The sequence below is a fragment of the Uranotaenia lowii genome, chromosome 3, assembly GCF_029784155.1.
Source record: "Uranotaenia lowii strain MFRU-FL chromosome 3, ASM2978415v1, whole genome shotgun sequence".
Lineage (NCBI taxonomy): Eukaryota > Metazoa > Arthropoda > Insecta > Diptera > Culicidae > Uranotaenia > Uranotaenia lowii.
In genome coordinates, this window is record NC_073693.1 from 32,863,976 (window position 1) to 32,878,795 (window position 14,820).

The 14,820-nt window shown below is 37.3% G+C and overlaps 2 protein-coding genes across 2 annotated transcripts; both read right to left on the reverse strand.

The window, feature by feature from the left end:
- Nucleotides 1-1,382: 1,382 nt before the first annotated feature.
- LOC129752067 (uncharacterized) lies at nt 1,383-5,304 on the reverse strand. The gene is made up of 4 exons (XM_055747862.1): nt 5,296-5,304; nt 1,793-1,896; nt 1,551-1,710; nt 1,383-1,486 (listed from the first exon to the last, which is right to left on the reverse strand). Exons 1-4 carry the CDS (start codon nt 5,302-5,304, stop codon nt 1,424-1,426), a joined length of 336 nt encoding a protein of 111 aa, XP_055603837.1. The 3' UTR covers nt 1,383-1,423.
- Nucleotides 5,305-5,870: 566 nt separating this feature from the next.
- On the reverse strand, nt 5,871-14,180 carry LOC129755203 (glycerol-3-phosphate dehydrogenase [NAD(+)], cytoplasmic-like). Its single transcript, XM_055751580.1, has 2 exons — nt 13,651-14,180; nt 5,871-6,096 (listed from the first exon to the last, which is right to left on the reverse strand). The coding sequence occupies exons 1-2, from the start codon at nt 13,692-13,694 to the stop codon at nt 5,886-5,888; spliced, it is 255 nt and encodes an 84-aa protein (XP_055607555.1). The 5' UTR covers nt 13,695-14,180; the 3' UTR covers nt 5,871-5,885.
- Nucleotides 14,181-14,820: the final 640 nt, after the last annotated feature.

Here is a 14,820-nt window from a genome sequence, read left to right on the forward strand (position 1 = left end):
ACTAAACTGACATGATTCTTAGAAAAAAATCCTTTCAATTTCTGGCTAAAAAAGTCGTCTGCTTCATTACAAACTACTGATAATCATGAAAATTTTACTTAAGAATACATAAAAGGAGCATGTTTGCAAATTTGTTTAGTTTGGCCAAACGAAGCACAAATATGTTTTATGAATTTTTACCTATTTTCAAAAAGTATCTCGAAAACAAGAACTGTTGTTAAGAAATTAGATGTTTTTAGTATTAATTAATTAAAAATCAATCATTTTGTTTTTTGTTAATTCAGCAATCGATTCGGCACATTCGAATTCTATAGAAGCTTCCTCATTTGGACATTCGATAGGATTTTTTGTTTTAAGTAGAAGCGCTGCCCCAGAATATTCAATGCAAAATTGGTTGTTCCAGAAGAAATGTGTTTAAAAAAAGGGTGTTGAAATCATGTAGAAACATTTCAATGAGCAAACCTCCTTTTCGAAATTTTTAAGAATATTCAACTTTCTGTTCATTCCCGGAGAGATAACAGTTAAAAAACCAAAAAAATGCGCTAAATTTAGTTCACAAAATGAGACTTCGATTTTTGCTATCCTAAAACTGAGTTTTGAGTTAATTTCTTGACCGTGCAGCTACACGAAAAATTTTGCAGCACTCCATTTCTCGTTCGTAATTTTATTTAAACAGGACCGCAAAAGGAAATTACGTCATCGTGAATCGACCCAGAATCACACAAAAGGTGGTGTTGCGATAATGTGCACTTTTTGATGCACGATCCTTTGAAAATCACTTAGATAATACACGAAATGCTTTCTGCAAAGCTTCAGAAACTTCTAAAATCATCATAATGTGTGGAAACATTGTAGATCTTGACTTTTTCCAACTTTGTCCCAAGGACAGCGAACCATTTTATCCAATCTACAACGTTCTAGATTTAAAAAAAACTGTTCACTCAAGATATTTTTTTACTTCAACTGTAACTTCTGAAGGTGATGTGATAGAATTTTAACATATTCGACAAATTTATGTATTTTGACCAGATAAACAACTTTGTCGAATACATCAAACTATAATTGGTGGACCCCTCGGCAATAATTTTTACCAGAATATACACACTTAATCTTTTCTCCTGTGGTCGGGAGGATTTCGTCCTGTATTTTCAACAGCTGAAATTACAGGACGATTTCAGGACAACAAAACAGCTCAGGAAAACACCTGTCAAATTGTCCTGTAGGTTCGCAACGGCTTTCTCCTGTGATTTGCAGATCGTTTTCGGACTATCCTGTAGGCTCAGGTTTGTTTTCTTTCGATGTTTAGGAATTGAATTATGCAGAAAATAAAATAAATATAATATTTTCCAAATCAATAAACTTTTATTTTTTATTCATATATTATTCTTTATGAGAAGCAGCATAATATTAGAAAAAGTTGTATTCATAAAATAACGACGTCGCTGCTGGTCTCATTGGCACGTTCATAAGAATTCATATATTTCGCCTGCAAACAAAGAATGAAAGAATGTCAATTCTCAGTCATTCAGGGTTAATTTTGGAAAACTTACCAGCTCAACCATATGTTTGATGGTGAAAAACTGGGCTGCGAGTTGAACGTCGCAGAACCATTCGGCGAGCAGTTGATTTTGTAACTGCGCCGGAGGATCCTCCGGGGAGAACTTTTCCTCCAGCACGGTTTCCAGAAACTCCGCTTTTTCGAGTAGAGGCCTAAACACATGTCGCACGTTGTATTTAGAAGAAATGAATCATTGTTAGATGTACAGAAATATTTTAAATTAAAGTCACATACTTCCACTTCCACGATGAAACCGACAGCAAGCAAATGAAAGCGCAAAAAAAACATTTCGAAACCACCACTGTTATTTTAGCAACGTCGTGAGATACAGGAGATTTCTATTCTGATTTTTTTCGTTTTCCTGAATCCTCGAAAGGAAATCCTTTCGTATTTCTGGATTCAGGGTTTGTCACGTGATTCGGTTAGCTATCTACCCGTGGCGCGGGAAATTGCTTGTTTTTGACAGTTCCAAGTGTCATTTTGAGCTGTTTTCCTGAAATTCAGAGGATCATGGTCCCGAGCGGAATAATTGCAATCTTAGTGTGATACTTCTTGTAAAACTGAAAAATGTTGCCGAACGAAGACACCAAATGTCTATCTCTTCATTCCTGGCCTCTATTAATTTAGTACCTACACAGAAAAAAAATCTGAATCCTTAACGACACTGAAATTGAAAACCTTTATTATTACATGACATGGAACGCGATTTATTGATGTAAATTTACAAAATAAAAACTGTTGAATCCTTAACAGCACTGAATTCTAATGACACAAATATTACTTGACACGGAACGCGATTATTTGATGCAAATTTACATCACATATGATGTAAATAAAAAGAAGCATCACATACGACGGAATTTTCAGTGCGAATTAAATATTACACGTCTTAATATTTTACATGTCTTTCAAATTTTACACGTCTGTTGAGATTGCAGACGTGTAATATTCAAATCGCACTGAAAATTCCATCATTTGTGATGCTTCTTTTTCGTTACATCATATGTGATGTAATTTTACAATTTTTTTTTGGTTACACGAAATTCTCAACAACACTGAATTGGAAATTTCTCAAAATTACACGACATGAAATATTACAATACACTGAACGTGATAATGTCATGTAAAATTATAAACTGTGAAGAACAAGACCAGACAAATGTGACAAAAACTGTTAAGTCGTGCGCCAAAGTATTTTCCCCGCGCGCGAGTAAGTTAATCGGTGTTGATGGTTCCCGGAGATATCCGAAAAGCAGGGATGCGGTTCTGGAAGCGGATCCACGGTGTTCAACATTGGCTCCGGTACTTCGCGGAAAAAATAAAAGAAATAAAATATAATGCATGTGTGTTAAAAAAAAATTTGCCGCTTAATAAAATGAATCATATTAATTATAGATGAGTTTTGTTTTCATTAAGAGACGTGAAAATTCCAGTATTGAATCATATTAACAATAAATAAAACAAAACAAATTCCAATTGGAAAGTTTTTCTTCCAACATTCAGTGATTTTATAATTTACATCATTTTTATTTTACACGTTGCTAAATTTTACATCATTTTTTATTTTACACGTTCCAAATATACTGGCGTGTAATTTCCAACTAGCACTGAATATTCCGTCATATATGATGCTTCTTTCTATTTACATCATATGTGATGTAATTTTACAGATTTTTTTGGTAGTGTGTACAGCTAGATTGGTGCTCTGGTGCACTGTGCGTTGATTTTTTTTCTCAACGAATTCATAGTCCATGCAGTACAGGGTTTAATATCTTTGCGGTGCAATTGAAAACAACTTCCGTCGTGCGGGGTAACTATGGGCCTGAGGAGTGACTATGGGCCAAAAAGAAAAAAAAAATGTTTGTTTTTGAAATATCTTCATAAGTATCAGAGAAAACGTTACCAAAGTTTTACCCATGATAGTGGGCATAAAATTTCTTCTTTTGCTCTAAAAATAGCAATGGGAGCAAAAAGTCATTTTTTGCAGCGGCCTAGTGGCCCATAGTCACTTAATTACAATAGTTATTCAGAAAACAACTCAAATGCCATATTTTTTGGCCCATTGTCACACCGCACGATGGTACTTCATAAAATTGCCTCAATGCTACACAGAATTGTTTAATTGAGCTTTCGATATTGAATGAAATTTAAAAAAGAAACGAAAAACAATCATATAAAACAATGAAAAAACACTCGAAAGGAATGACAGCTAATAAAATAGAAAATGACGAACATCTCCACACTTCGATGAATCACGTGATGCTCATCGATGGATTCACTGTGCACAGAGAAAACTTCCTAACAACGCTACAACATGCACTCAGCACTTGAGATGCATTTGTAAGTACCTATAGTGTGATGCAATTCCCCCACACTCTAATCCCTCTTTGCTATTGCAGTGGAAAAAAAAAGTTCAAAAGTTCCATCTACACAGAAGTTCTTTTGTCCATAAACTAATATATGTAGCTACAACGGTAAGCGGAACGGCGACTTATGAAGAAGCTTATTGTTGATATTTTACTTCCCGGGCGCCAGCAATTTTCTCATCGTATGCATGGCTAATGGCTAATGGCAATTGACATTGCACTGTACGTGCCATTATTGACAAAGGTTTGGATGGTTTGAATTTTTGGTAATTTTTTTTTGCCACTCTTAAGTTTAGACCGTTTAGACTAACTTTGATTAGAAATTTGTTTCAAGTCAAAATTCCATCTTGTTAGTTGACGATCATAATTGGTGAGTGCACCATACTACAAGTAAAAACGGAAAAATCTATCGTCTAACTACACAACTCTATCATATTCGCCCGAAGGGCAAACCTCACGATGATGGCCTCGATCAATGTCAATGTCTGTGTATGAATGTGAAGTGATGACGCGCGCAAACATTACATATAATAATAGGTGTAGGGTAAATCAAGCTCGGATGCATTCTTTTCAGTTTTTCGCCCCAAATGCCGCACGGGGAAAGATCGAAACCTGAGAAACCCTTAATTGAGGGGCCTGTATAGTGGCAGTTATGCATTTGTCTGGCAGGCTGGACGAACCAGTTTTTTTTTTCGCTGTCTCCGTGACAGTTTCGGTTTAATTTATGCATGCCTATCTAATTTCGTCTCGAAACAGTAGAAAGAAGGTATTTGTCCAGTTTGAGGTGTTATCGGGAAGCTTTCAGACCGGTACAGTGAACCCTTGCTTTTCCAGTCGTTGCTTTTGTTAGAGAAACACATCTAAGCTGCAAAACATTTTTAAAGGTTTTGACATTTTTGAAGAAAAATCCTTCAAATAATCCGAACTGCACAGTTTCCACAGAGGAAAACAGAATCGTTTAGAAGTGAAATTTGACTTTTCATTGACAATGTTCAATATTTCCAATTTCCGACCCTTAAAATATTAAGCTTCTGAGTGTCATTTTTCTAATTTAGTTTCAATCCAACAAGTCCAGTTAAACCAGTCAGTCACCAAAAATGAACTTTGGTCCTAACTGGCCGGATTCTGATTCAGTAATACTTCAACTCAGTATGTAATTGTTTCTTATCTCCACCATACCTCAATCAACCGGAATAGTCACCCGATGTTAAACAATTTAAAACAACAACAGCCCAATAACAATCAGCCGTCTAATCAACGCGGCTTCAATTTCATTACGGTTGTATGTATTTTCGGCACTCATCATGCCATGCCACACAAGCTGGGTACTACAAATCTAGCTCTAGAGTCTATAATTTCATTTAAGCTCACTTGAACCATGGCTAGCAAAAAGGCTGTTGACGGCTGGCTGCTGTTATTCAATAACGAACGAGGAACTGCCAGTGCCAGTGCCAGTGTGTAAACTCTTGTATGTTTGCTGCAGCTGACCGTCTAGTGAGTGATAAGATAAATTTTAATCAACATCAACCGCGAGCCACTCGAACTGTTGCAGCAGCCATATAAAGTCGTACCAGTTTGTTTGTTTTTATTGCTGTTGCTGATGTTGTTGTTGTTGCGTTAATTATTTATTTTTCTGTTATTTACTCTTGCGTTGATTATTTGTTTTAATGCACCATCGAACGATGCGATAAAGAATATTAAATTTAGTTAGACTTCAATCGTTGATTGGTGTTTTGAAACAAACATTTTACAAAAATACATATGTCTATGTTTAAACTTTAAAGAATTTGGCACTTTTTTTAACCCAAGGTGTGCGCTTAGCAACAACTTCAACATATCGATTTGGCTATTGATCAAGTTCATTGGTGATCTATTTTTAATTCTAACGAGAGCCAGTTGTGTTGTCTTTCTTTTTACTACAGATTATATTAAGACAAATCTATAGCCTATCCGTCCATCTGTCAAGGATCAAATTGGCACCTTATGTCACTTACAATATTCTCTGGCAGTTTGTGTCCCGGCAGGTACTTGACGTTCTCGTGGGTCGTGTTGATGATCTCGGTCAGCTTCTTGCCCTCGATCATCTCCTCGTACACGTACATCGTTACTCGGTCCTCGAAGGCGGGCAACCTTTTCGCGTTCACACCGACGATCTTGGCGATGGCCGAGCCCCTGTGAGCGTGGAGAGAGAGAGAAATTGGTAAGGGTTAGATTTGACGATTAACAAGTATTAAACTATTTTTTTTTGTAAATTCTTTATTTGAAACGGCTCATACCTTTAGGTTTTAAGGAGCCAAACTCGTTTTGTTTGATTACAATTGTGTGCTTATATCTAGTTCACTTTTAAAGAAAAAAGAAGATAGATAGGGAAATATGAAAATAAGAAGAAATTATAGACGAAGATCAATAGCTTTTAGGAAAAGATATATTTCGAACATGTAGTCCAAGTCCATCACACCCAGCACATCTCTCACTGGAACATAGGGTGGTTTTCGTCGGGCTCGAAGGGAGTCTATCAAATTCGTTCTAGCGACAAGATGGACCTCGCACGACCAAACAATATGCTCGATGTCGTGGTAACCTTGGCCGCAACTACACAAATTGCTGCTAGCAATATTCAAACGATAGAGTACCGCGTCTAAGGAATAATGATTGGACATGAGACGGGAAAATATACGAATAAAATCTCGACTCAGGTCCAATCTATTAAACCATGGTTTAAGGCTTACCCTTGGGATAATCGAGTGCAGCCACCGACCCTTGTCATCCTCGTCCCATTTGCGCTGCCAGTTGACAAGAGAGTTTCTTCGAACTAAAAAGTAAAATTCGTTGAAGGCAATTTCACGCTGGTACGTGTCGCCTTCCATCGCCCCCACCTTTGCCAGAGAGTCTGCCTTCTCATTACCCTCTATCGAGCAATGAGAGGGAACCCAAACAAAGGTGATAATAAAGCGATGTTTTGATAAAGCACTCAAACTATCCCGTATCTTCTCGAAGAAGTATGGCGAGTGCTTTCCCGGTTTTATTGAGTGGATTGCTTGAACAGAACTCAGACTATCCGTTACAATAAAGTAGTGCCCAACTGGCCTTGAAGCTATACTGTCCAAAGCACAATGAATAGCTGCTAACTCTGCTATATACACAGAGCATGGTGACTCGAGGCTGTAAGATGCGCTAGATATTTCGTTGAACACTCCAAATCCTGTTGATTCCTCTATAAGTGATCCATCAGTAAAGTACATTTTATCAGCATCGACGTGACTATATTTAGCTTCGAAAATTCTTGGAATCAGAAGGGAGCGATGAGGGACCGGGATTCCACAAATTTCCTGCTGCATAGACAAATCAAACTGGACAGAAGAATGATCGTAGTCTGGGCTACAAACACGAGTTGGAGAGAATGAAGAAGGGTTTACCTGCATTGACATGAGGACATGGTATATAGACATAAACCTGGTTTGAAAATTTTGCTCAAGTAGCCTGTCAAAATTTACAATCACCAGTGGGTTCATGACCTCACACCTGATGAGGAACCGAAGTGATAGTAGATTGAATCGATCTTTCAAAGGGAGTATTCCTGCCAAAACTTCAAGACTCATGTTGTGCGTTGAGGGCATACAGCCCAAAGCGATGCGAAGACAACGGTATTGGATACGCTCGAGTTTGAGGAGGTGAGTTTTGGCAGCTGACTGGAAACAGAAGTGTTCCATCACTGAGAGAATAGTTGTTCGATACAATTTTAAAAGATCTTCTGGATGGGCTCCCCACCAGGTGCCAGTGATTGATCGGAGAAAATTCATTCTTTGTTGGCATTTTCCTTTCAGATACTCAATGTGGGCTCTCCAAGTACACTTGGAATCAAACCAAACCCCAAGATACTTAAAACACCTCGATTGAGTGATCGTTCGGCCTAGAAGTTGAAGCTTAGGTTGAGCAGGTCTACGTTTCTTAGAGAAAACAACCATCTCCGTTTTCTGAGGAGAAAACTCAATCCCAAGCCCCAAAGCCCAGGAAGACAATCTGTCTAAAGTATCTTGTAAAGGTCTGAGCAGATGAGACTCAGTAGAACCTGTGACAGACACCACGCCGTCATCTGCAAGTTGTCTTAGAGTGCAGCCTTCAGAGAGGCAACTGTCGATGTCATTTACGTAAAAGTTGTACAAAAGTGGACTCAAACATGAACCCTGTGGGAGGCCCATGTAAGAGGTCCTTTTAATTGCAATATCTCCCTGAGCAAAGTTCAGATGTTTATCACAAAGCAAGCTGTATAAGATGTTGTTCAATAGAGGAGGCAGACCCCGGGAGTGCAATTTGTCTGACAACACCTCTATTGAAACTGCATCAAAAGCTCCCTTTATGTCTAGAAACACTGAAGCCATTTGCTCACGTTTTGCGTACGCCATTTGTATCTCTGAAGACAGCAAAGCAAGACAATCGTTTGTCCCTTTGCCCCTTCGAAACCCAAATTGAGTATCTGAAAGGAGACCATTTGCTTCTACCCATTTATCCAAACGAAACAAAATCATTTTCTCCATCAATTTTCGTATACAAGACAACATCGCTATAGGACGGTACGAATTCGCATCGGACGCTGGTTTTCCGGGCTTTTGGATAGCGATAACTCTCACTTGTCTCCACTCTTGGGGAACAATGTTATTCTCCAAGAATTGATTAAATAAATTTAACAAGCGAAATTTTGCGGCGTCCGGAAGGTTTTTCAACAAATTAAATTTGATTTTATCAATTCCCGGAGCTGAATTGTTGCAAGAGAGGAGAGCAAGTGAAAATTCGACCATCGAGAAGCTGGAATCCAGACCACACCTATCAGGAGGCACGTTCCGGATTATTTTTTGCACAGGTGTAAAATCTGGACAGATTTTCCGTGCGAAGTTGAATATCCATCTATGTGTATGTTCTTCACTTTCATTTGTAGATGATCGATTACGCATGCTTCGTGCAAATTTCCATAAGGTACTCAAGGAAGTTTCCCGTGATAAACCACCCACAAAATTCCGCCAATACGCCTTCTTTTTCCCTTTGATTAATTTTTTGAACTGATTTTCAAGGGAAACATAAGCATCAAAAAGGACGAGAGTTCCATATTTCCGAAAATCTTTGAATGCTTTTGATTTGTCCTTATAAAGCTTGGAACACTGCTGATCCCACCATGGGTTTGGAGGCCTTCGAGGAACTGATGAATCTGGGATGGGTTTTGTTTGTGCGCAAAGTGCACTTTCATGTATCAAACGTGAAAGAAAGTGGTACTCCTCTAAAGGAGGCAAAACATTCATAGAATCGATGGCTGTTGTTATTTCGTCCGAGTACTTTTTCCAGTCGATGTGTCTTGTAAGGTCATATGTCATATTAGTAGAATTCGAAGAGCTGAGCCCATTGGTGATTGTAATTTTGATAGGCAAATGATCACTACCATTGGGATCAGGGACTACCTTCCACTGGCAGTCCAATGATAGTGAATTTGAGCAGAGTGAGAGGTCAATTGCGCTTTGTCTTGCAGGAGGTTTAGGTACTCGTGTTTTTTCACCCGTGTTCAAAATTGATTAAACTATTTTAAACTATCTGCTATATTTTGCTAAAAAAAACTATGTTTTTTTGGTTTTTTATAACACTTTACCACCTTTGTAGCATTCGTGTCTAAAAACAAGTATTGAACGATTATTCCAAAAAGTTTGCGATTAACCTATTTTAAAAATAAAAGAATTTCTGTTGTTAGTGTTTCTTTTTGTCAAATTTAGTTGAGATGATAAACTTGAAAGTTAGACCACTTCATGTAGTTCTTAAATAAAAATCCTTGGCAACAATTAAAACACTGACCATTAAAATAATATTGAATGCATTAAGTATTGATATACTTTATTCCAACGAAATTCAGGAAAATCACAAAATATTCCTAATTTCCAAAAATCATTCATGCGCATACAAAGATCAAAATGAGCTGAGTAAATGGTTTTCAACGGAACAAATTATTGCTGGAAACCGGCTAACATTCTCTGTTAGCTGTTTTTTTTAGAACTTGATCTGCATTGGTGAAAATGCAGCAATCGATTTGTTAAATTGGGAATTGTTTTCGTAAGTTCAATTTTTCGCCCCGTGCAATGGAAAAAAGTTGACATTAGGAGTGTTCATATTATAAAACGGACACTTCATTTATTGACCAAGTGACATAGAGTTTTCTGTGAAACATTGCAAAACTAATCCAGAACAAGAAGTAAGTGAGGAATTTAACAAAAGTTTTTAACAATAAAATTGGTGCACTTTTCCTCAAACTCCCCTCATAAGTCTCCGGCTTGACTTTTCGGCTGGCTTTTGTACACATTTTCTTGAACTCGTCAATGGACTGTGCTTCTCTACCATCCTCCCGAAGATTGCGCTTGATGATTGCCCAGTAACGCTCTACCGGGCGCAGCTCAGGACAATTTGGCGGATTGTCCTCTTTCTCAACAAAACATGTCTTGAAGGATTTCAGTAGTTTGAGAGTAGCTGAAGCGTAGTGTGCGGAAGCAAGGTCAGGCCAGAACAATGGTGGGCTTGTATGATGACGGTAAAGAGGAACAAGGCGTTTTTCGATGCATTCCTTACGATAGTTTTCACCATTGGTGGTACCTGTTGTGAAATATGGCGAACTTCTTTCTCCGCAAGAGCAGATAGCTTGCCAAACAAGCACTTGAGGTACCTCCTTACCAACAATTGTGTTGAAAAATTGCGGCCCAGGAAGAGCGGTTGTGTCCAGTTTACAGTGCTTCTTCAAAATCGTATCCAGTCTCCAACATCGCTGCTTCGCTCGTTCGTGCTGTTCCGCGCTCCGTTTAGGATGTCTCTGCATCCTGTGTAGGTCTTGATGTGGTTCCTTCGTTTTATGTTTTGGACGGTCCCAACGGAAATTTTCAGATTCTTGGCAATTCTTCGAACAGAGTTGTGTTCATGTGACAACAAAAGCTTAACATATTTCTTCTCGATTTGTGGATTCTCTGTGCTTCTTCTGGTTTCGGATCTTGGCAAATCTTTAAGAGTATGGTGTTCTCCAAACTTCCTGATGATTTGATGAACCGCAAACTTCAATCGTTTCACAAGCTTTGCAATATTTCTACACGTTAGTTTATCTGAACAGTACTTTAGAATTTTAAAAACACGGGTTTCTTTATCAATTCTTCCCATTTTATGAAATCCAGTCGCTTTCTCACAAAAAAAAACTTGTCAACAAACTTTTATACACGATGAAACCAGTTTCATCAAATTTGAGTTAAACGTGAACTTTCTATCGTAACATCTAGGTGTCCGTTTTAAAAATGAACACTCCTTAATCAAGTTTAGGTATGCATCTTATTAAAATGAATTGAATTTTTTCAGCCAGATGATAATAGTGAACAAATAACCATGATTTTTCGTAGCTGTAAATTGCTGGAAAAATGTAAATTGCTGTATTCTATTAACCATTCGTATTCAAATCTTTTATTAAATAAAATCAGTGAAAATGAAATAAAACAAAACCAAAACAGAATACATTGACAAATAATTGTAAGTTTCCTTAATTTAATTTACTCGAATTGCTGATTTTCAACAAATTGACTTAGCTGATTTGGACCAGCGTGACAAAAATAAAATTTTGTGTTTTATTTTTTTTGTTCTTTAAAAGTTTCGAGCTAAGTTTCAACAAGAAGCACGTCGTTGTTGTTTAACGCGACAAACAGCAGAAATTTGCTTTGAAGACGAAAATATTAACAAATTTGATCAACAGGGAAGAGTATGTTGTACTCTTTAAGATGAGCAGAAATTTTAAGTATGACATCAAAACTGTTTAAAAAAAAACAACTTTTCTCCGTTCGCTTAAAACAATAACGAATTTAAACCTAATTAGGTTCTACTCTTTTGATAAACTCATACATAATAAGAAACTGTAATTATTTTATACAGTTCCTATTTCAATTAAAATATTAACATTGATCAGAGTACAGCATACCAAATTTCTTACCAGTAGCAGATCATGTTTATTGTTTCGACAGCGAAGTTGGCCTTGCTCGAGTGCGGTCGCATTTTTTTCCGCGGTCGCGTTTTACTTCGTGATTTCTTTAAATTAATATTTCCCTCACCATTTTTCAATAAGTTAATCAGCGGTAAAGTCTTTTATGTATATCGTTCGATTCATAGATATTAAGTGGGTTATTCATTTGAAACATTAAATGGAGTGAAATAAATGCTTATCGTAATGGTTTGTGAAGTTGTTGAAAGTGGCCGAATCAAAGTGGCTGGTACTACGCTTTCCGGACCGGTCCTGGACCATTCTTAGAAGACACCCAGAAACTCTGGACTGATTCGGAACAATAAGATAAGTAACTGTTTTTTTTCTGTGGTGAATGAATTTATTCAAGATGTGTCAGAAGTTCGGTTTCCACGATCGAGGAATTTTGAATGATTTTTTTTCCAGCAGGTGGTCGTAACAGCCATCGATTGCTTTGATCTTAAAAATACTCGATGCAGAAATCCGAAATACATACATAGTTAAGTATTTTAGAGCTTATCATAATTTCACACCACTTTTTTTTTAAATATAAAATTTTTCATTTTAATTTCTTTTGTGAGGGCTGCGTGCGCATGAGTATGGTCACTGTATTGATTGCTGTTATTCTTAGTAAATCAATGCGTTAATGAGCAACAGTCATCTAGCAGTTATAAAATAAGCATTTAAGTTGCTTCAAAAACTATGCATTGAGATTTAAATAATTAAAATTAAAATAAGCATTTAAGTTGCTTCAAAAACTATGCATTGAGATTTTGAGATAATTTTGATAAGATATGTGTGAACAGTCCAAACTCAAATTTGATATTCTAACTATTATTGCGGTGAGTATAATGTTGGTAAGTATCGTAAGTTCATAATTCCTTAACAGCATTTAATGTATCATTATTCCATATACACTTTCCCAAATGACATAAATTCATATTTAGGTCTTTCCATATTCAAAATATTATATGAAGCGTTTGGTAGGGATCTCCACGCTTCATTCCGCCCCTGTATCCTGTATCTTTCGCGGTTTTCATCACATGGTTGGCCTGGCCGTAGTAATATCTGCAATGCATAGGAATATGTAACAGGTAATACGCTGAAAAGAAAAATGATAGGCGCAAGTCTCCCATTTTCCAGGATGCCTACATGTTTTGGCCATGTTGATGCAAGAAGAAGAAGAAGAAGAAGAAGTAGCAGATCATGTTTATTGTTTCGAAAAACTATATCCAAATGTACATCAAGAACAAAACAACAACACTCATTGCCGGATTGTTTTGCTTAACGCTGCTCTTGTCGCGAGCACAAGGACAACAGAAAAATTTACGGACGCACGACCGCACGATTTTCTTTCGCCTTTAGACGTCGCCTCCCACTTTCTGAGCTGTTTGCCCTTTTTTTCCTCTGTTTCATTTTTCCAACTGCGCCTTGGGGAAAATGATAAACAAACCCGTTTATTTTTTTCATTGATTTTCCCCATTTTTTTATAGAAACAAAAAAAAAGATGCAAATAAATTCTGAGCGCCGCGATAATCGTCGTTAAATTGACGACAATTCCTCGTCTCGGTGCCAGCAATCGGACACCCTTTACGTAATTCAGATTTGCAAATGACCTAGAAATGTTCGGCGATTTGTCCTTTCGACTGCTTTCAAGGTTTCCCCCCCAACCTTAAGCTTTTCTTGGTTGAAGAATAATGCCTGAAACTTACCAGTTTCCGGAACCGACGATGCAAACTCGCACCTTATCAGCCATAATGATAGCAGCGAAGATTCGGTGTAGGTACTACTCAAGCGGAGAAAACAAGGGACACTGAAACTGCACCTTCTTTGGCAGCTTTCGAGCGGAGACTGTGACTGAACTCAGAAAAGGCCACCGATCACACGAAAGACGAGCTGCAGCAGGAAGCCAAATCGACACAAGCCCTTATATAATTAATTGTTAAGTAGTGAAGCAAAAATAGGTTCACAACACACTGTGCTCCCCTGGCGCGCGCGGATCGAATATTTTCTGAATGCTGCAGCTGCACTTGATCTCCGACTACCCCACCGTTAACATGCAAAGCTCGGTCACGATCACGATCCGGTGCAACTCAGTCACGCTAAGCTGGTGGATAACACAATTTTGTTGACACACACAGAGTGAATTTTAACACCACATACAACTGCTTCCGGTTTCCGGATGACCGAAACACGACCGAACAAACAGAGCGACTTAAATGGACTGACTTGCTTGCTTTGGTTTTAGAATTTTAGACGGAGCGATTGGCGAGTAGCGCCTTCCTTTGGCTGGCTGGTCTGGTTGCTTCCGCTGCACTGCTGCGCAACATAAAACATCAAGCGTGTGCGACATTCTAATGTTGCATCAGGTTACATGGAGCAAAATAAACAACAAAAGAAAAATGAGAATGACATTTCTGAGGTAAACTTTCAAAAAGGCGAAGCCAGTAAAAATTTATTAAGATTTTCTGTTAGTTTCATAAGAGGACGGTGGTTTTTGTGATTTTTGTCGTTTTTGTCAAACTTAGCAGATGTCATTTTTGCTATTTTTGTCATTTTTGTCAGTTTCTAAAACTTTAAAATTTTTGTTATTTTTATGACTTTTTAATTTTTTGTATTATTGTTATTTTTGTTATTTTTGTCATTCTGGTCAATTTTGTTATTTTTGTCTTTTTTGTCATTTTTGTAATTTAAGTATTTTTTAATTTTAGTAATTTTTGTCATTTTTGCCATTTTTGCCAATTTTGTCATTTTTGTATTTTTTGTAATTTTTGTCATTTTTGTAATTTTGTCATTTTTGTAATTTTTGTCATTAATGTCATTTTTGTCATTAATGTCATTTTTGTCATTTTTGTAATTTTCGTCATTTTTGTCATTTTTGC

What these genes read in the sequence shown, in the direction of transcription:
- LOC129755203 (XM_055751580.1), bottom strand. Translation starts at nt 13,694, where the DNA reads ATGGCTGATAAGGTGCGAGTTTGCATCGTCGGTTCCGGAAACTG. An exon ending in ATCGTCGGTTCCGGAAACTG is followed by an intron (nt 6,097 to 13,650) that starts GTAAGTTTCAGG and finishes CCACGCTCACAG; the next exon opens with GGGCTCGGCCATCGCCAAGA.
- LOC129752067 (XM_055747862.1), bottom strand. An exon ending in GTTTCATCGTGGAAGTGGAA is followed by an intron (nt 1,711 to 1,792) that starts GTATGTGACTTT and finishes ACATGTGTTTAG; the next exon opens with GCCTCTACTCGAAAAAGCGG. An exon ending in TCAAACATATGGTTGAGCTG is followed by an intron (nt 1,487 to 1,550) that starts GTAAGTTTTCCA and finishes CTTTGTTTGCAG; the next exon opens with GCGAAATATATGAATTCTTA.